Here is a 23,735-nt window from a genome sequence, read left to right on the forward strand (position 1 = left end):
TTCAGAAAGTAACTATCTAATAATTGAAATCGACTTAATCTGATTTCGCTTGTGAAATCCCCCGTTTTCTCTGTCTTTGCAACTGAAAATTCCTCGCTCGTTTCGAGTTGAATTTAATTATCTGAGCACCGTTTTCTTCCTTCGAAACAAAAGAATTGAATAGAGTAGATTCTTGTTTATTTAGCGAAACAATGGTTTATAGATAATTAGCAGCTGTTTAACGGCATTCACGAGTCTTCCTGAGCTCAGCATTCGGAATTGATACGGAATACGGGAAATGAATTAATCGCCCCTGTCGCTCATCAACGTCGCATTCTGGTTATTCAATTAAATAGACTGCATGTATTATTATTTTATGTTTTCTGATAATTAATATTCTAAAATGGTGTATTTGTCAGTAACAAATAATTCCGACAGATTTACATTCATATGACTAAGCCTAGTGATATCCATTTTATATCAATGTCACGAGAGTTTTAAGGGAATTGAAAATTCTAAAATCAAATCTTTCGGTGAAGTTTCATCCGCATTAATTTAATTTCTGTCGCATTTTAAATTTTTCATTTGTAAATATCAAATCTTATAATTGAGTTTTTATACATTCTCGATGTGTTAGAGTATTGTGATTTGTTCGCCATAGCGATATAAAAAGTTCAACATTCGATATATATTTATTTATTCATGTATAGTCATTATTTGTAATTAAAAGATCAATCAGTAGATTCATTTAATTACCAATTCAATTAATGAATTTAATTTAGTTCATTTGCGAAATGCATTCTGGCAAAGAAAAGGAAAACGTAACTTCAAATTATTATAATTAGAAATAGAAGTTGCCTTAAAAACAAAAAACAAAAAAACAAAAGAAAGAAAGAAAGAAAAAAATTACCTTAAAAGAATTTTTCGAAAAAGAACAGTCTTTATCAATGTACCAAAATGTAAAATTATATTTTTATTTAAAATCTGAAGTCAGATAAAAATAATAAAGACGTGAACAAAGCCTGTAGGCGAAGAGTTAAGAAAATAAAAAGATACTTTTAATATTTATCAAAAATTAAAACTATATTTAAAATGTGATTGAAATTGCAGTTTACTTAAAGTATTTCTCTCAACGCCTTTAGTTTTTATGGATTTCGTTTTGATCCTCGGATCTTTAATAGAATAATTATTTTCTATCATTTAGCACATGTTCGTTTCTAATTAATTATTTTTATTTTGTAAATTACTTTTATCTTATAATATTTCATGAATATTACTGGAAAATTTCTATCTCGATCTAATCAGAATGATTTTAAAGCAGAATCATTTTTAAATATTAGCCTTTATTAATTTCATTTAGAGACATATGTACTGTGTTATCTTTTTAATTCTATAGCAGTTTAATGAGAAACAAATATTGATTAATGCATAGCAATGATATTTACAAAGAAAGTACGAAAATGGATGTATTATAAAATGTTAACGGAGACTGAAATTATTAGGAATTATATATTCATTTTCTGTTTTCTCTAATTATATTTTTATTTTATATCGCAATGAATTTTGAGTTTAATTATTTGGATATCGAATTTAACAGTTCATTTAAATTACTTTCAATCGCTATAAATCTCTCATGACGTTCTCACTTAAATTTCCCAATCGAAATCAGCTTCCTTCAGCTGTAATATCTTTTTATCTTTTACAACCGAAGCTATTGTTTCTATGTTCGTTTTATTAAAATGTTTCGATTTTGAGTCATTTCAAATGAATAGCAGCTTTGTAATTTCAATTAGAAATAACATTTAACATAATAGCAGTTTCTAACGTAATCTGTAGATGGTAATTTTTATTAACATTTTTGCAAAAATATGGCATTTCAATCATTATTCGTTTTCAAAAATTTCTGAAATTCAATTTAATTGCACTAAAGAGCTTATTAATTTTGAAACGAGAAATACCTTATTCATCTTCAGTACAGTGAATATACTGTGAAAATGAAATAGAAACGTCGTTTAATAATTCATTTTTAGTTATAGATTTCAGTGATTAATATCTAGCAGAAAGTGTTAGCACTTCAGTATAAATTTAAGTATAAAAATTGAATGCACTGAAATAGCTGGATATTGTTGGAAATGGGATTAAAGTTTATTAAATATCTAGTTATTTCGTTTATACATTATATTTCTTAATAGCGCAAATGATTCATTTCGAACTAAATATATAAAAAACAAATTTATAATTTGAAATTCAGATCATTCAGATGAAAAACATTATTGTTGAGGTGCAGATTTTTGATTTGTTCAGTATTTCCCTCTTTGTAAACAGAAATTTTAATTAGCTTGCATTTATCTTTCATTATGATCAGTTATCCAATTGTTGCATTCTCATTCATATAGCATAAATCGCTTCTGATCACTTCAAGATGAATATGATTGCAACACCCAGGATTTGAATATGTTTCACTAAAATGTCCTTTATTGTTTGGCTGGGTATTTTAAGTTATCTTTACATCTAATAGCAAATCATTTTTTTTGCATTATAATTATCATCGGCTTCATTCCCATTGTATGTTTTGATTAGTCAATAGTTTGATCGTTTAATTTATTATAGTTTTTATCATTTTAATCGCTCTTCTGATGTCAAGATTTCTTTTTTGGTGAGAAAAAGATGGTAATAAAAGTTTCCATTGCATTCTAAATTTTAAATAAAGAATATATTTTTAATGTTCTCAAGACATATTTTTGGGGAAAGAAATGTATATCACATTCAATAGAAGGGATTGGGGGGGGGGAAAGAAGATAAATCGAAGACACCATACCTCGCTATTATAACATAAAAATGTAAGGTTTAAAAATCCCCTCTTTAATTTTTAAATAGTAGTGATATATATGTTCTTCCATAAAAATAAAGCTTTTTCCTAAAACTTCTTTTATTCAAACGGCATACAAATATTTTGGAAAAATATATATCCTACTTTAAATCCTATCATAACAGAAGTTATTCTGACGCAAATACAAACAGAATATTGTATTTTGAATTTGGAGTCGCCTACATGTGTGTGTTTTCTTTTCCGAACAGAATGCGTATTCGTAAAATCCGAGGAGGGACTTTACTCTTTCACCTCCCCTGGAACGGGCGACCAAGTCTGCGGATTGTACATCATAGCGGAACCCGACAAAGAAGTCGAATTTGAATTCCAGTCCTTCGATATATCCTGCTCAAAAGGAGGACTTATCAGCGTAAGTTTTTTCGGATGTGTATTATTTTTCAATACATAGGCTGTTTAGTATGAAATATACAATGCAATGTTTCTTATACAAAGACCGAAAGTAGAAGAATAGAGTTAAAAATATGAAAAAAATAATACCTAGAGAATTTATATGCATCTGAACTTGGAAGGAGACGTTTTCATATTACTTGGCATTTTTATTTGCTTGTAAAAATGGAATTTTGTAATTGACTTTTCATTCACTTCATGTTCTTCTGAAATTTTGTAATTCGGATAATTAATAAAATATTTTTATATTTTCAGAATTTAATTATTTGGTTAGTTTAATTAATGGTTCAGTTTTGAATAAATGTCACAAAAGTTATCAGACAGGGAATTTAAATATATATATATATATTATAAAATTCCTAGATAAGATCTTTAAAAATATATTAAATATATAAAATATAAAATAATAAGAAACGCAGTTATTTGTGTGCTAAAAGATAGAAAATAAATGTTTAGTCAAATGCATGGAAGGTCAGAAAAAAATTCTAAAATAGTATAAGATGCTAAAAACAATATTATAAAGAAAAGATGAATCAGTTTCCGTATCATAAAGGAAAAAATTGTTAAAAGTGATAGTATAAAATTTCAATTTTGGGTAATTATTCAGTACCTCATTTCAAACTTTTACAATTTTATTTTATTCCCCAAATTATTTATAAAAATATGGTTCGTTTTAGAGTGAGTCCTAAAGTTCATTTTTTATTATCTCTTTCTTGTTTGCTACAAAAGATAGAAGAAAATACTTTATATTGAAAAAAAAAATTCATTATTTTGCAGAATAATTTTTTTCAATTATATAAATACATAATAAGGAAAATTTATTGGTTAAAGAAAATATGGTTTCAACAAAATTTTGCAAATGAAATATTACATTCTTTTTGAAAATATAAATAGATTTTTTAGCCTTACTACCAGAAAGCATATCTGAATCTCTATGCAAATATGTCCTATATTTGGGAATTAGTTCAGTTTTCAGTTGTTATTCGCCGATCGTAGGTCAAAAGAGCTATTCCATTTTAATTTTGGAAACGACTGTGCATTTTTAAGGTGGAAAAACTGATATAATATATTGCAATATATATTGAGTGGTGTTTGTTAGTTCAGAAATTAGAAGTGATGCAAAATCTGTTTATTAAGACATTGTAATTTTTATAAAAAAATAAAAGCTTCTTTACCTATAGATAGCTTAAACTATTTAATTTGTAATACAGAAGTGAAATCTGTTGCATTTTAAACCGTAACCAGTATGTAATATAAACTTTATCAATAAATAATTATATAAATGACATTTAGAATTATATAAATGACCATTAAAGATTTAGCAGAAAAAAGTATCAAGACCCACCCCTCACAGAAATCATTCTTGCCTAAACATTTCGATAAGGCTCCTTAAAAATGATTAGTAAATAATATACAACGAATGGCTTGAAACCTTAAACGTTTTTTGTAAGCAAATATTAATCATAAATTATCTATCTTTATAGAAAGTTTCATTTGAATAACATTTTGGAAAATTAAAACCCGATTCATAAGCTTCTAATGAAATTCTTGATAAGTGAATTTTGCTTATATGTAACTGAATATATTTTGGGACCAATTTAACAGAATAAATAAAATTTGGTTAAAATAAAAATAATAAATAAATAATAAACTATAAATAAATAAAATGCAATAAAGCTAAATAAATGAAAAAAATAGAATAGAACAAAAATTAATAAATAAGCAATAAAATATAATATAAATAAAATAAATAAAGTAGAATAAAAATGAATAAATAATGAAATATAAATAAATAAAATTAATAAAATGCAATAAAAATAAACATTTGGAAATAACGAGTAAATAATAATAGAAAATAAATAATAAATAAGAAGATTTGGTCTACACAATTATCCTCACTTCCAAGTTTATAATCTTGAAAACAACATAGAACCTATCATCTTGCTTTGTTCCAAATACGCAACTCATGGGTCAAATCTTTTTGCAGAATTTAATTTTGATCTTCATTCTTGTTCTGCATTTAAAGCATTTATTCAAAACGTTGGTTCTAATAAACAGTATTTTCGGATTCTTCTCCAATCTCTGAAGTATTTTAACGTCTATTGAATCAATTCTTTTAGCATTAGGGGATAATGATCTTTGTTGCCAAAAATCTCATTCTCATCCCCTTGCAATCAATAAAAAGAATAGGAAATAATAAATAATGTACAATAAATAATATAGGAATTAAATCAAATAAATAGTTGGAAATAGAAATTTGGATTTTTTTAAAGCTGTGGATTGAATTGTGACAGAAGAATTAACAGTTTAGTTTTTTATTTCGATAAAAATGATTTAATTCTCTTTTTTTTAATGAGACGGATTTTTATTATAAAAATATTTAACGGGAATACATTTATCACATTATTAATAATTACTGCTCATAGCAAAATCTCTAATATATAGATAAGATAATACTTTCCTAGATATTTAGTTTTTCTAAAAAGACTTTTCGCCATTAGGTAATAAAAAATATTGAGAAAATACAAAACGCCTTTCACAAATACAAATTGAAAACAACTTCAAAGATTTAGGAATCAACTCCATTCTCCTGAAATTCAATTTTATTCATTGATTGCTTTCTCTGAATTTTTATATTTATTAAAAATACATTATTTAATTAATTTTTTTCATTTTCTGAAAATAAAATATCTATCATTATTTTTCCTTCAGGTCATCGATGGCTGGGAACTGAACGGGCAGTTCTTCCCAAGCCCACACGACCACCCCCTGCCTGCCGAAAGGAGATACACGGAATTCTGCGGAAAAGCGAAACCCAGGAAAAACTTCCGGACGTCCCAGAACGTCGGCCTCATAGAATTCCGAGTCCCGACCAAAGGTCAAGGTTTCTCAGTCTTCGTGCGATTCCACTCTAATCCGAAACGTAAGCAATATCAATGAAATTTAGATAGCTGAAATTTTTATTGATTGTTGTTATTGTTACTCTAATTAAATGAAATCCCGACATATAACGGACAAAATTTATATTTAAATTAAAAGTTTCTCAAATTGCTAACGAAACTTGAATGTTACATAATATAATATTTTTAATATTTATTGAAATACAAATATACTGTTTAAACGATTGTTCGATTTAGTGTATAATTAGTTATAATACTAGAGTTATAATATTCCCTTGCACATCCAACGTGTATTTCTCGCTGCTATTCCAACAACAGCTGACGCATACTCTACGCCTAGGCATGAGTGATCATTTTCAGTCCCGTTCCAATCTTAATAATCGTCTGGTTATTTCGTGTTGATTGTGTAGAAATAAATACGGGAACCAATCCTATTCTAGATTATTATATTATTTACAGGAACGGGAAAAAATATAACACATGAAAACGAATCAAGTCCCTTTCGCTCATTGCGAACCACACCACCCTTGCTCGTCTTCCCTCGTCCTTATGTCTAGTCCACTTCCTGTTCATCTCTCTCCCGCTTCACCCCATCGGATACCACGTGAACTTTCCCCTCCTGACTGGCTTGCAAGCTTTGTCGTTGGGAGCGGAGGAGCGGGTCTTACAACTAGTATACTTAAGGCTGGAAAATATCCGCAGAATGATGAAAATAAAAATGATAAAAATAAAATTTCTAATCTACATTTTTGTATTCTTGTTTAATTTTTTTGTATTTTATTAACAACATTTTTTATTATTATTAATTTTTTCTTCATTTTCTCCTTAGAACATGCTTGAATTTCTTCCATCTGAAAGTTTAGTACTGAAAGGGAAGGTTAGCTCTTTTCCGTTAAAGAACAAAAGCCTTTTTTTTTTTTCCTGCCTCCCGTTATTTTTTTTTATTTCTCCTTTCCCCATAAAGCCACCATTTTTTTCACTTTGTTTAAAATACAAAAAATAACAAAGTTTATTAAAATGCGAAAATACGTGGAATATTTAAATTAAAATACGATAAATAAATGCGAAATGAATTAAATTCAATTTGCTTTTGGTCTCTAAAATGGGAACAAATTGGTATATCGTATTTAGCTTATAGTCATCAGACTAGAGATGGAAAAATATGGATCTTCACGTTCATGTAGGTGATTATCAAATAGAAAATAAAACTGCGAGAAATAAAACTTGAAAATAAACGAAGTGGAATGAAAATAAGTAGAAAGAAAATAAAAAGAATTGTCATCAAAATAAGTAGAAAGATAAGAAAAACAAGTAGAATGAAAATAAAACTCTCATCGCATCTTAAACTTTTAAGCATACAACATATTCTTTTATTCTTTCAGTGATATTTTTAAAAACAAATACATTATATCAAAGCAAATACAGTCGAAACGCATTGTTATTTAAAGAACGACATTTTGCTTTTGGACAATTTTCGCTATATCTAGTTGTATGTGACCTATGGCCCTTTATAAGCCCGCTGACAATTATCATATCTAGTTGTTTCTTGACGTTGAAGAAATTAATCTTTGCATCTGCACAATGATGTGTCCAATCATTTCTAATATAAATATCCTCAAATATAAGTCTAATAGTGACACAAAATTAAAACAATACCTTTATTTAAAAATTACTAATTCCAAACGTTACATTCGAAAATTCAAATTATTTACTTAAACTGACTCACACTAATAAGATTAAATTGATGTATAATTTTTTTTAATATTTTAATGCTGAATAATTAATATTATTATTTTATCAAAAATTAATATAATGGTATTTTTCCGGCTTTTGAATAGTTGTTGAATATTTATGAATAGTTATGCGTAACTGTTTCATCTCAAAAAAATGCTAACTTCTTTAGAAAAACATAGTTCTTGATTTTAAATTTCTTTTTCAACTTCATCTTTTTCTTATTTTTTTTTAGCCTGCAACGCTGTTCTCCAAGAACCCCAGGGGGCCTATACTCTACGGAACTACAATCGCAAGTCCAACTGCAGCATCTCTGTCATTTTCCCTCTCACGGTCAACATCCTCGCAGTTTCGGTGGGAGTGCAGAGCGGGTGGCCACAAAAGACTCTTGACTTCGAAACGGGACTCCTCACTAAGGTAGCGAACATTTAAATGCTTCTGGGCTGTGAAATCTATGTGTTACTTGTATGTTATTAGCAAACAACTGAATGACATTCAAAATATTACCCTTTCAGTTATTATATTCTTTTGTAGAATAATGTTTCTTTCAGGTTCGTAAATATCATGCTTGAAAAGATTTTGCAATAATGGTGTGAAGAAATAGTGTGCTAGAATTTTTAATTTTAGTATAGTCGCGTGTTCTAAAGAAACAAGGAATATCTTATATTATCAAAACTTAATTGTAAATTAGTCTATAAAGTTGAAATAAAGTTTATCTGAATGAGATAGTGGATTTAAAGGAAAATTGTAAAAAAGGTGCTGAAACAAATAAAATATCGATATAGAAATATAGATTACAAAGAATAAGATACCTTTTAATTAAAAATCTAGATATCAAAGGAAAAATCATATTGTCAGGCATTGGAAACACTGTGTTAGTAAAATTAAGGTTCTATGAAAAGCATTAGAAAAAATTCTTAAGCAATCCTAAATTATTTAAATGTGAATGAATGTAAATAAAATTTAAATTTACTTAAAAGTATTTCTATCAGCTCTTGTTAAAAATTAAATTCTATCTCAATATACTTTTAAAAACATGCTTCAGAAATCAATCACTTTTCTGTAATTATCTGCTATTTGAATCGTTCAGATAAAGAAATAATTTTTTAGTCAGAAAGTATTTATTTTGAGAAATTAGTAATCTGGAGTGAAATTGAAATCCTCCAATTTTATCCCTTTTCGCTTTATATCTTAAAAATATTCTTTATAATCGCTATTTATATGCAAAGCTTACAAATAAATCCACGCATTGTTTCCATAAGATAAAATGTTATTTATATGCAATGCTATGATTGATAGAGTCGCACGAAGCAAGAAATGCAAATTAGTTTCGTATTTATAGAATGCACCTCATTTCATTATTTCAAGGAGTGTTATTATTTATTATCAATTCTATTATTTCATTATTTGCAGAGTGTTTATAAAGGAATATTTCAACCCCGCCGGGCTAGTAAAAAAATGCAACCTTGATATCCATCGAAAATTACAAACAACTTTTGAAAGTTTATATTCAACACACTTATGAGTATTTATTGTAAGTTCCTCATATCATATTAAAATAGGTTTAATACAATATATTATCAATTAAGAGAAACAAAAGATTTTTGCATGTCTTGAGCAAATTTCTCTTCGTATAGTGAATTTTCAACTTGAGAAATTCTGCCATTTTATAATTACTCTATTGCTGCATACTGATCTCCAGAATAACAATAATTGAAAAACTTCTGTGGGGTAGGAAATCCTAAATTAATGTAGATTTGGTTTGCATAAAGATGTTTCAATGTTTCGTAACTCCTTTCACTGCTGTTTAGTTTAGTTATACTACTGTGGTTTATGAATCTGAAAGCAACAATGGACTATTTGGGGATTTACCAAGTGAACTTGAATACTAGTAAGATGAGGAGGACGATATCTGAGTTGGTACCCGTCTCCAAATTTCCTCAAAACTGTGTGAGGAAGTGGATGGCCCACGACGTCAGATTTAGCTGACTTATCAGATCCGCATACGTGACGTTTCTTTTGGAGAGGACAGGTTTCGAACTTGAATCCCTCCGATACGAGATTCTTACCACTAAACCACCGCCACCTTCTCACAGCGCGAAGAGTTTTTGCTATTTCAAAATTGTATATATTAATAGTCATTTCCTCTCATACTTATTCCAATGGTAATATTTATTTGATAATAAACTTTTAAAATCACACGTATTTGACTAGCTAAGTCACAAATACATATAAGTTCTTTTGGATAGCACTCTCCGAATAACTAATGGATGGCTACTTCATTCTATTATATAGTTAAACAAATAAATGATAGAGATATAGTCAGTCAAAAGTTTGAGCGTAAGTGCGTTTTCTTGTCATTCACTGTTTGTAATATATTTTCTTTATCTTTCTTTCCACAGCTTAGTCGATAAAAATGGAAGAGAGCATAGTGAATCGATAAAAGTAGTTCTTTCGTTATTTCATAATTTATTTGTCTTACGCCTGGGAGTTGCTTCATCTTTTTTTAAACAGTTTAATATGATTATATTTAATCATTTCTATGATTCCATTAACTAAGCAGTGTAATGGTGTTTTTTTTTTCTTAAACGAAGTATATGAGCAGAATCTGAAGTCATCGTCAATAAATTTGACCTCAGAATTTTGAAGTATCTTGTCTTTTTAAACTTTTAAGAGTCCGCAAAATTCTTCTTTATTTTCTCGTAAACGAAATATACAATTGTAAAAGTCACAAAAATTCGAAATTGAAATTTTCATGAATCTTCGAGGTTCAGATTTCCCCGAGTTCGAAAAACACATTTTTGGAATTACGTCTGTTTTTGAATACGATAGCTCAAAAACCCTTCAAGCTGGGAGAATGAAATTTGCTATAAATTTTATATTTTTTAGATTTTTATCAAATTCTAAAAGAAATCAATTGAGTCCGTCTGTATGGTTCTTCGAATATAATTGAACATGATAACAAAACGTAGACAGATGTATAATATTTTGTGCGCAGATTTATCATCTAATCTTTGGATATGCATCAAATCTGGAACCCAATCTAGCAAGGTGCCACCTGTCTATCTGTCATTCACAAGCATGTACACGTGATGTCACAAAGCACAATAGTGAAATTTAGTATGGGATTTTGTGACTAGAATTGAAGTTCTTTATTCCATTTGAATTTTAATCGGCCGGAAAAAAAAAAACATCCAAGACACTTATTCAGTTTTCAGTGCTTGTACATGAGCCCCATTTCAGCGATAAATCGCCAAATATAGCACTCTAATGGGCTCTTTAGTAACTTTTGTTGCTGATGGCATGCGGTTTATAAAACACAAGCACATTTATTCGAGAGTACATAAAAAATTTCGAAAGAACTATTCCCGCTAGTTAGAATTATGTCTGCGCCCATAGACACGATAACGGAAGAAATTTGTCTGAAAGACAGAAAAAATTGGTATCCGATCTGTGTAGAAAACATATACTCGAGTCTGCCCTGCCGTACACGCAAGTTTACGAATACACTAAAGTACCGTCTTTATGTTTCTGATTTATATGTACTACGCATTTATACATTGTTCAATCACAATCACAATGAATTCTTCACTTTGTAGTGATAAAGTATTTCCATTATAAAACACCTGTTTTCAGTTATATATGCCAATTTCCTCGTATATTTATCAATCGGATGTGAACCGCAATACCGACATCATGATTTCAGAATGATTCACAATTGATGAAATAATCGAAGAGAGATAATTTGATGCTAGTTTAAGTGATCGTGAAGAAGAATATGAAGAAATGATTCCTTCTTCCTTTAAAAACGGAGATAATTAAAATCGAATTAATCGAATTTCTGAACATTTGTTGAACTGCAATTCTATTTGCTTAAAGGGATTTAAGCATGCAATCAAAATAAAGTTAGGATATTAGAGTCGCTAAGAAAAAACTATAACGGACATTTTGAAACAACGGAACAAAAGAAGCAGAATGAATCTATGCTCACTTTTTGAATATGAAATAGTTCTTAGATAACATTTTATTAATAACATATGAATCATTATTTAATTCTGTAATTTTGTTAATAAAGTTCTGAATGATTTTGCTCAAGGCCTGGGCAAAAAAGAAGCGGAGAAAACAGAATAATCTTTTCTCATTCTTAGATCGCTTTGATGACGAATTTTACGACTGGTCGTTAATTGACTCGGGCCAATTAGAGTTTAAGAGATTTTCACTCACTAGTAGGGCCATTTTTTGGGATATGTTAATTAGACTGCAACCTTAAAATTTACTATGTTGATTTTATTTTAGTTTTGATCATAGCAACTTATTATTTATAATTTTAAATGCATTGAAAGTAAAAATATAGCAAAGGGTGTAATTAGATAGACTTCGATTGTGTAATACCACATAAACATGTATATCAGACCAAAAATAATCTACATAGTCGATGTATAAATATTAATAATTAAACGTGTTTTATAATTAAACGTCCAAAATAAAAGTTATATGAAGTTTCCTTTTAAAACATATTTTAAAAAGAAAAATATAAAAGACAATTGAGATATAATTTCTACAATTAGAAAACATTACATACTGCACAACAGAGTTCTCCCCGCTAAATTTTTTTCGAATGCTTAAATTCAAATTCTTTTCAAAATGTTGGTTAATTTAGTGAATTATATAAATCAATAATTATTTTATAGCAATTTTTAAAATCACTTTAATTAAGATATATAAACTAATAGCATATATGCTTGATCTTTTTAAATCAACAAATGTATGCAGAATTTTTAACTACTAATTCGCTTTTTCCTTAGTTTCTGTTTTTACTGAAGTGTGAGGATTTTTTATAATTTAAAATTACATAGATATAAAGTAAATCGGGACAATTTTTTTCGTTACTTTATAGAAAAACATTCCGGTTTTATTCGACAATTACAGCATTTTCTTGTTGATACAGTTTTCAAATACAATATTTATAAAAGAATGCATACTTTAACAAATGTAATTTATCTTCCATAAAAAAACATCAGTCGCTTGATTTTTTATAATAAATGAAATGAAACAATCTTCCACATACATTCTGCCATATTTCAATATTTTAACGTAATTAAAAGCAACACTCAATTTTTTTCATTTATAATGGAGGAACTAAATGAAAAAATTCTTTCAGTTTGTTTTTAATTCGCTATTTTCTGTAAAATTTACTTAATTAGATAAGAATTTTGATAAACAATACGTGCTTGAAAGTATCTCTAGATTTTAATTTTTATTCGTTATATTATCTTAGTATAGCATGTTTATGGAGAAAGAGAATGGAACATTCTACTTATATTCCAAAACATGAAACTGTCTAGAGTTTGCTTGACGCCCTCAGGGATAGAATTAATTGGTTATTTTTTAATTATTCTAAATAAATGGAAAGAAAAAAGGCTTTGCAATTATAATGAACATTCTACCATCGTAACATAACAGAAGTATATTTCTTAAGAGGGAAAAAAAACCAATATTTTCCACGATGTTTCGAATTCTATAAAGTAACATTTTTTAACATAAAACTTTTGAAGAGCAATAGTTCTGCAGTACGGTTAAGATTCTAATTACTGGTGCATCATCCTAATTTATTAATTCCATAGCTCTAAAGCATAAGCGAAAAGTGCATCCGTATTAAAAAAAGAGTTGCTCTCATCCTTGTTGCAGATATAATTTTTAAATATTTATTCATAAGATTTCAAGATCGAGACTACCTATTAAACAGAACAGTCAACTTAAATTAATTTGAGGTATTTTTATATCAAGCCAGGATCTAATAAATTAGACGCTTATTATGTTTAACTCTATTCTCTTCATAATAATGAAAGCTGTATGTGAAAAAATTTAGTCAGAAATAATATCTAAGAATCTATAAAACTTTAATACAAATATCCTTATAAATTGTTTTGTTCATCTAATACATTATAAACTTATGAGCTGTATTTTGCAGTGTAGAAATATATCAAATGAGATTAATAAGCTAATGAATAGATTAATCTCACAAATAATTATTTCAATCATTTATGCTATAAATAAATCAGACCGTCTGCTTGTATCCTGTATGTTCCAAATTATTTTTATTTCGATTTTCGTCATTAAAGATGGCATATAAATGTGTGCCATTTGTCCTGAAAACTCCTTGATTCAACAAATTCAATAAGTCCATTTATATTTTAATCAGGTAAATCAATTAATAAAGCTTTAAGCTAATACTTTGGTCAACTATACTGTTACATCAATTTACTCAAAATATTGCACGTGAAAGCGTCTAGGCACTTACAGTATCGAATACTTTTGAAGCATTCAAACAAATCTTCTAATTAATAGAAAGCAAACTTTTCAAATCACATTTCCCAATAAATCTATACTAATAGACCCGCCAATTCATCGCAATATTCATAGCCATGTGTGATTCATGTTATTTAACCTGATATCTCATACCATTAGACTAACAGGATGAAATGACTGCTATTTGATTATTAAGCCGATGCATGGGAGCTGTAATAACTGGACAGGCTTTTGGACCTTTGTGCTTGCTAAACGATACGAACAGCAAACGCAATTAGCAAGCTGCCGTCGGAATGTATGATTAATTTTCTAATCAAAGGGAGTGCGTTTGATGATTAATTTGTGGTTTCGATCGCAGGATAAATTTGGATGCACTTCCATGTCTCCCGGAATGCTGTGAAATCCATAATTATTATTAAACTCTTTGAAGACACAGAGTAAACAGACAATAGTAAACATCGAGTCTGTTGTTAGAGGTCGATGGATGTTTGCGTTTTGGTGATTTGAATGAAGTTTTACTTGTGAAGTGCTGCTGATGTAATTTACATCGGAGATCATTTCTCTGAATATTTTGGTATTTATTGTATCTTGAGAGAATTTTAAAACCTGTGAATATGACTTTCTATCTTGGTTTAGTTTAATTTAATTATATTAACGTCCCATTTTAAAGCGACACTAGCACTATTTTGGACGGACTTCTTCATTTTGAACAGCGGTCAGATGATGAGGACGACACCTGAGCTAGCACCCCCTCCAAACTTCCACACCAACACTTTTTTTTTTGTAGATAAGTTGCTATACTTGTTGAAATTATTCCTTTTTATTAAGGTTGGTGCATATAGCCTAACCCTAATTTGCTGTATATCTATGAATTATATGTCACACCCACTCCCAGAACGGATCTGTCTGTTTCCTAATCACACATTAGATAGGGTTTATCTTTATCAGATTGTGCAAACTTTCTAGGTATATAGGATTTTTCCCCCTTTTCTTAATATATTGAATTTTATGATTGATAGTGTTTCTCTTTATCCTATTGCAGTTTTTTCTTCTTTTTCTATTGTATGGTTAATCAAGATGTAGTTTATCTTTTTATGCTACGGTCTAGCATCTTATACAGTGCTATATTTATTAATAATTCGGTCGTGTTCAGAAATAATACCCTCACTATGGATTGAAATGAAGCTATATATCTTGTTTTAAAGGAACATATTATTTGTTGTTATCTTCTGAGAAATTTTGATTTCAAAATTAAATTATGAATTTTCATCCCATTTTCATCTATTATTCAAACTATGATATTCATCACACCATCAAAGTTTGCAGAGTCGAATTAGTCGAATTAGCATAATCGAAGCTAATTCGAGAGATGTTAACATATTGTACCAACATCGTCGATTATCATATTATAAATTTATTTTTTAAGATGTTTTTTCCATTGAGACTCCATTCTCTTAATATTGTGACATATCTTCTGGATACTTCAAATTTCTGTATGAAAGGCCCTATTTTAAGATCTTATTTTTCGAAAAAAAAATATGAACGCAAAAATCGCCTTATTTTAAAAAATCACTTTAGTATACGGATTTATTATCTTATTTTTTATGCCTCCTAAATATTTATAAATGTAAGAATTCAATCTATATACTATACTCTTGTAACATCGAAAGTAGGATACATCCTTATAATGCTCATTAAGTAAGAAAAGAGTTTTTGAAAAAATAATAACATTTCTGAGTCTTGAATAAAATAGTGAAACCAATAATTATTCCTACAATTATAAATAATTTTATGAGTATCTATATCATTCATTTTAACTTTATTATTTTCTGATAATTTAATAGCATGTTTTGAATAAATATGAAAGAAAGCACAAGCAATACAAACATTTTGTATCATCTGATAGAAAACGGTTTTAAAATCTAAAAAGGGCTAATAATGCAAATAAAATGAAAGAAAACAATACTTTGTCAGCGCCAATGCAGTTTCTGATGCACTAAAATATGAAATAATTTTAAATGTTTTGTTTTAAAACAAAAATATTTGTCATTTCCGATTACCTGCTCCATAAACCATATAATATGTACACATCGTACTCTTGTACAATTCACAAGAGGATGCTTCTATATCAAGTCACATGCCAATATAAAAGTTGTGGAAAACTGCACCTACTTCATAAACGAAATCGAAACGAAAGTACATAACTAAGAGGTAAATCATTCCTTGATAAAATTTCTTTTATAAAAAATACTTTCAAAAAAAGCATTTTAATAAATGACTTTTCAATTAAAAAAATGGGTTTCATGCCGAAATAGGAAACAATCAATTGTTCCTCAGAAACTTAGAAACAAAATTCGTACTTTTTATGTTCATCTTGTCTCCCATTTTATTTCAATGCATTAGGTATCAAACAACTGTTTAATGTCAATTGCAATGGATTATTTAAAGGTTGGATGGTATGATTATCTGCTCTATTAAAAATAAGGATGGTTAGGATATTCAGATGGTAAAATTTTTTTGTTAGAAGCGTCACTGAGAGTACCATAAAGCTCACCTGAATACTCCCCTACCCGAAAAGTGATTCAATGCCGATGTTTCTAGCTGTATTGTTAACCGCTACAATATCAGTGCCATAATAATTTGCAGTTCAATGTTGATGAATTGTTTATCATCTTTTCCTTTCTTTCTTTTCTTTTCTAGTGCCATAAGAGGGGCATTCATGATTATGTAGAGATTCGTGGAGGTGATGGCCTGGATCCTAATCTCATGAAATTGGCAGTCGATTATTGCGGACTCAAATCTCGTCCAAGTGAGTAAACGTTTAATCGCATTTTCATTAAAATTTTTCATCAGCAAAAATACTGGATTAGAGAAATGTAATGCCTAAATCTTTATATGGATAACTATTAGCAAAATAAATAATAAAAAAAAGATAACGTACTTGAACTGTTTTCTAATTCTCAATCCTTCTTGTGAGGAAAAATATTTCTGTTGAGTTCTGTGTCCATAAATAAATTTCATGAATATTTAAAATGAATGAAAGCAAAAATGTGCGAATATTTTTGTCTAACTTTAATTCAATGAGAATGACATTTCTAAAAACGTTTTATTGCAAAGGATTTTTTTTATCATGTGAGAACATGACGTTGTTTTGGTTAGAGGGTTTTGAAGCTCGAAATCGCGTAGGCAATGAATAAAGCGTAAACAGCAATTTTCATCATCATATTTTAATCGCATATATTTTTTTTACCTGCTTTTACCAGTATTGCATTATTATGCATGCTTCTTTGAAAGCAGATGCGTTTTTAAAAGATTTACCTGCTTTTACCAGTATTGCTTTATTATTACATATGCTTTTTTGACAGCTGATGCGTTTTTCTAAAGTTGAAGTACAGCTATGACATCATAACTGTTATTTCGTCTCGAAATCGGTGGAGCTCCACAACTTTGTCTGCCATCTAGAAAAATTGAATATATATATATAATTTAAAAAAATTATATATATATATATATATATATATAGAGAGAGAGAGAGAGAGAGAGAGAGAGAGAAAGAGAGAGTGAGACAGAGAGAGAAAGGGATAAAGACCGATAGAGAAGTGGTTTTAAGCCGGTTTAAACTGGTTAATGACTTAAATTAATTAAAACATATAATGACTTAAAAAATAATAATGTTCTCACATGATAACTTGAAATTTATAATCTTAGATTTCATTCTAATTTTTTAATTTTTAATTATTTTTTCATAAAAGCGTATTAAAATTCTTATATTTTCTAATTAGGATTAATGGTACGATACATTAAAAAATTCATTTAATAAAATTATTACTATTTTATTATAGTCTTTTATACAGTAGAATTTAACTATTTTCCGATTGTTTTTAATTAGAATTTTTTCTAATTCCTTGAACTTGAAAAGTTGTTTTGAAATCTGTAAGTAAAATCTATTTTGGTTCATACGAAGTCAGAACTAAAAATTATAGAATGCTTCTGTTTTGTAGTTATTTAGTTTGTTAAATATGTCTTAACATTTTCAACTTAAGAATCGTAAGTGAGTAATTTTCTTAAATTAATCGAATTAAAAAAAATCTAAATGTGTCCATTTATTTATTGTAATTTTTCAAGAATCAAAATTTTATTCATAGTTATTGTATTGCTTTATTTAGTAAAATTATACACTGTTTGTTTGTTAAAACAATTAAATATTAAAATAAAATACTGCCATTTTTAGTTAATTAATTGTCGTTATTTCTTTCTATAATCATTGTCCAGTTTTTATTAATTGAATTCTTCGATGAATCGTATTTTTATTATAACTTCGTCATATTCCGTTTCGCCAGGTTCTACTGTATTATAATGAAAATTTTCAATTATCATGCGAAAATAAAACTATGAAAGTCAACATTTCTTTATTTATTTTTGCAGATGTATTATATCCTAAGAGGAAACGAAAACACTCACCTGTTACACCATTTATTTCATTTAAATAATTTAACTTTCATATTTTCATTTGTGCATACATTCATTTACTTTTTGAGTTTAATTTTATTTAACCTAAAGCACATTTGGTTCTTTTGAAAAATCTCACAGTAACTTTAGATTCCTTTACAATCATTTCTCAAATAATACCGGAAGTTACAAGGTAACGTAAATTAAAACGTATTTTATGCTTTTATTTTCATTCTATGAAAAATGACGGTAAAAGTTTATGCATAACAAAGGTTAGTCAAAGTTTATAAATGAATGAAATTTAAATCTATTGTTATCTTTTTAACATGGAAATTTTATTAATTTAACTAGTTCCTTGTGTATAATACTATATTAGACAAAGATATGCAGAATTTCAGCTGAATGAAATTGTTGTTGTTTCACTTCGCAGATAGTTCATTCAGTTCACTTAGTGAAGGTACTGTGTTTTAATTTAGTTTTCTTTGTCTTTTATATCAAAAAACTAAAGTCCTTTTAAGAGCTTTAAATTCAAAACGGCTTCTCATATAACAGTTGTGCTGAATTCATTGAAAGCTGTTTCAGCGTACCTAGAGACAAAATAAGGAAGTTACTATAATAAATTAAACTAACCAAAAAGTCCATTTAGAAAAATTTAAACATAATACATTTATATAATAAATGCATATAGAGTTATCTGCAAAATTCGTGGATATATCAGCGTTTGAAACTATGTACTTTGCGTTTCCTAAAAAGGGGTTTCTTCCAAAAATGAAAAATTTACTTTCAGACTCCCCTCCTTCCTGCGATTGCGCTTTTCAAATTTTTTTTAAAACTTCTTTCGCAGCTTAAATTTTACATCTCTGTTGCTTAATTCCGAAAAATTATATGATAATACGGAATAATACATTTTTCATTTTCTGGTCTAACCTTTTTCCATACCATGGAATGAAGTTAAAAAAGTAACATTTAGAAGGTTAGATTGTTTATAATGTTAATCGCAAATATCTCCGTCAATTTTACAAATAACTCTATGAAACTTATTCCTGTATTTTTATCACGGTACAGCTCACATTTTGCTATTGGACTTTTTGGCTGATCTCCTTTATTTTTGAGTTACTTTTGTAACTTCCTTGTTTCGCCGCTAGGAGAGCTATAAACACCTGTCTCAACAAATTCAAAAAGCTACTGTAAATACCGATATATATATATAGGAGTATTCAAAGAACTTGACTGATTCTTTTGTATTGCATATTATTTTAACTTGGACTAAAAAATACCTAAAAAATTCCGAATACTTTTTTTAATTATCTTTTTAAAGCTTTAAGAATCTGTTCATTGAACAACATTTTAATTCCTTTTTCATTGTTTTTTTAGGAACAACAGTTCACAATGATTTTTAATTTTAAATTATGCACATACACGCATCACATAAATGTATTGCACATGCACAAATCGTATTCATGTGTAAACACGAAAAATCGAATATTTTCCTTTCTGAAGTTTAACGGAACACATTTTTCAGATGATGTTCACTTTTTCGTACAAATTGATTTCTTGTGTAAACATGATTTTTTTTTTTTTTTTTTTTTTTTTTTTTCCTTTTCCCGAAGGTGAGCATCCAATCAGCGTGGCTTGCGGGAACACAGCTATCCGCCTGGTCTCCAGCGGCCACTTCGAGAATTCCGTTACTTTCACTTTTGGAATACCGACGGATTTGTCCTCTCTCGATCTGATATGCCCCTCCTTCCTCTCGGCACTGTGAAGCCATGAGTGAGTGCACCGTTCTTTTCCTCCATAATGAATCTGCGAGGATTACTTTTCGCCGTTTCATAGCAATGCTTAAAGGCAAAACAAATTTCAACAGCATTCTCAATTCCAGCTTTGTTATACCATAAAAAAATTTTTCAACGAATTCCAGTGATATGGCGATGAGAAGTTCAAGGGGTGTATCGATGCCGCAGGAGTTCGTTTTAAGTGTGTCTTGGATATAAAATTCTCATGCGTTGTTCGTTTTATTTTTTTAAGGCCAAGCAAAAGGTATTGATGGAGAAGAAAGAAGAGAAAGAAAACAGGCATAATAACTTTTTTTTTTGGAAATCTTTTTTAACACGTCCCATATTTTTGAAAGGACTCCAAAATCTTCAAACAAAACTTTTATTGTTGTTGTCAATCACACAGGGGAATTTCGAAAAAACTATATAAAATCAAAGTATTCATTTTCTTTTAAAAAAATTAACTCATTCAGGAGCTTATTGTGGAACGACCTTTAATAAACAGTGTGGAATAACGACGCCCTCCACTTTTTTCATTACCTCACCATCCTTACTACTTAATAGGTTTTGCACTTAGTATTCACATTCATTAACAGTCTCACTTTTCCTTTTAGAGTTCTCAAACTGCAAATAAAGTTCAGAGAAAAAAAAGATTCGCCTTTCTTCGTAGAAACTGAATATTTCTTAATTAATTATCTTTAAAAACTCAATGCCGGTTTCATGCTGTTACGCATAGTAAAAAAAGAGAAAAAAAAGCACAATCCTTTTTAATTACTGCTTATTAAAAAAAAAAAAAAAAAGATGCTGTCGAATGTACAGTTCTTAAGTACAGAATGTTAGCAGCGGGATTTTAAACATTTTCCCATCAAAATTTTTTTCCCCATAAATCTAAAATATGAAATAAATATTAATCAATGTTGAAGATTAATTAATCAAAAAGAGTTGCTTTAATACGTTTCTTGTAAATAAAAAAAAGAGTTAAGTACTGATTATCGTTTCTTATTTTTTCTTTATATTGATTATCGTTTCTTTGTTACGTCATTTCATCACAATCCCATATTGTTCGTAAGAATTGAAATGACATAATATTTCAGTCATACGATATTATATTAAATTCAGTTGTATACCATTCTTCGTTTTCTAAAATTTACAAATTTTTTATCTATATTATCATTTCTCCATTTATTTTAAGAGATACAGTAATAATATTAACAGGTCTTAGAAATATACGTATTAGTAAATTTACAGAACATAGATTATTAAATGCTAATCTAAGCAATGAAGAAAAAAAGAATGTGGACAATGTCATATATATATATATGTGTGTGTGTGTGTGTGTGTGTGTGTGTGTGTGTGTGTGTGTGTGTGTGTGTGTGTGTGTGTGTGTGTGTGTGTGTGTGTGTGTGTGTGTGTGTGTGTGTGTGTGTGTGTGTGTAACATTATTTGTTGTGAAGCATGATGCAGTTTGAAGACAGTGAAGTTAATTTTTGTGACGTCGTTTTATTTCATTTTGAAGAAGCAAGCATATGTACAAGCGATGGGCATACAGAACGACACAGAAAAGGAATGAGGGAAGAGCTCTTGGACATTTTATCCCTGGTCTTATATAACCTATGATTTTGATAGGGAAAACATTTCTTCACAGTACTAATATATTACGAGATTTCGATAGGGATTTTCGTTATATGCGCGGAGAAGGTAGGGGAATCACAGGGAGATTTTAAAAAAGAATTTGCCTGATCAGCAGTATTTTATCTCTTCACGCGTAGTGTGGGAAAGTTAGTTTTAGCTGATTCAGCAGTTTAACAAAGCTTCTCTTGAATTAATTAAGTAGAAACAGTGGAATTGGATCACGAAATAAGAGAATATTTTAGAATGAAGTTACTATGCGCTAAATTAAGATAAAATCTTTAAAATTAATTAAATTGAAATTAGAGTTAAAATATCATTACATATATATATATATATATATATATATATATATATATATATATATATATATATATATATATATATATATATATATATATATATATATATGTGTGTGTGTGTGTGTGTGTGTGTGTGTGTGTGTGTGTGTGTGTGTGTGTGTGTGTGTGTGTGTGTGTGTATGAATATTTTTAGGCACAGCATATTGAAATTCATGTTTTTTCAGGAAATTGAAAATTTATTGTCAAAAAATGTCAGGTGCAAATTTATTAAATTCAAGTATATATTAAAATTATATAAATACATAATATATTATAGATCGAAATCTTAGGTAAAGCTGTACGAAGTAATATTGGGCTAGCGAAGACTTCAAGGCTTTTCAAAACTTAGGCTTTTTTTTTAATTTCTCGATTTCCACAAGAAATAAATGAAAAGTCAAAAATATGCTGAAATGTAAAATTAAATTGACCCTAATGTTTTCTGATTTGGTCTCAAAATATCAAAATCTACCATTGATTACAGATAAAATAGCTTATTAATAAATATTCTCGTCAGATATTATTTTAGAGACTTTAATTACTTTTACTGTCGATAGATGCCACCACTGTTGTTTATGTTCTAACACAATTTCTAAGTGTCAATGAAGTATTTAGCATTTTTGAAGCATAGTTGAAATATTAGCAGGCATTTTTTTTAGAAATTTAAAAAAAATAATGTACTGTAAAATATAACAGTTCTTTTAATTAAATTATTTGAATATATATATGTTTCTATCTTTTTTTTTTTTTTGCAGGGTTTTCACATTCTGTATGGATACGTTTCATCCAAGTGATTTCACATCCTCAAAACCTTTCGCCAAAATTAAAGAAAAATACTTTTAATACTACTCGGATAAATGGAATATATGAAGAGAAAAAAATCCAGTAATTTATTTCAGACTTTTCGTCATGTAATGATTCTAAATTTCTTGTAGCACATTTTGAACCAGTATTTTTTACGTTGTCGAACATCTCCAGACATTTTAAGCAAACCTTTATTTCCAGCGATAGAAGCATGTGTAAACGTTGGTTAAAATTCAATGTCTTAGTAAATACTCTTTTGTGGATGCATTAATTTAAAGCACATGTTTTAAGCATTGAATATATAAATGTTCATCCTGTTACTAATGTTTACTTTCAAATAATTCATTCTAGTCATTACGAGAAGTATTTATTGTTTTGTAACTTTATCGTACAGTTATCAATTTTTTAGAATCCTGTCCATAGTGCGACGTGCTGGTTCTGCATTATACGTCAATCTGTGTATGTATTTGCGTTAGACTGTTTGTTCTGAGTTACTGTTTTATTAAAATGTTTCTTGATTTTCATGATAAAGAAAGCAATTTGCAAA

General features: G+C 28.5%; 1 protein-coding gene across 1 annotated transcript in view; it reads left to right on the forward strand.

Annotated features, from left to right (window-relative positions):
* LOC129964294 (corticotropin-releasing factor-binding protein-like) overlaps positions 1–23,735 on the forward strand; it is an 80,461-nt gene extending 56,726 nt beyond the window's left edge. Inside the window, exons 3-8 of the mRNA XM_056079066.1 lie at positions 3,058–3,218; positions 5,969–6,179; positions 8,123–8,304; positions 16,897–17,005; positions 20,256–20,415; positions 23,140–23,735. Coding sequence (XP_055935041.1) covers positions 3,058–3,218; positions 5,969–6,179; positions 8,123–8,304; positions 16,897–17,005; positions 20,256–20,407 — 815 coding nt within the window. The 3' untranslated portion in view covers positions 20,408–20,415; positions 23,140–23,735. The remainder of the gene's footprint in view (positions 1–3,057; positions 3,219–5,968; positions 6,180–8,122; positions 8,305–16,896; positions 17,006–20,255; positions 20,416–23,139) is intronic.

The sequence above is a fragment of the Argiope bruennichi genome, chromosome 3 (genome assembly GCF_947563725.1).
Source record: "Argiope bruennichi chromosome 3, qqArgBrue1.1, whole genome shotgun sequence".
Lineage (NCBI taxonomy): Eukaryota > Metazoa > Arthropoda > Arachnida > Araneae > Araneidae > Argiope > Argiope bruennichi.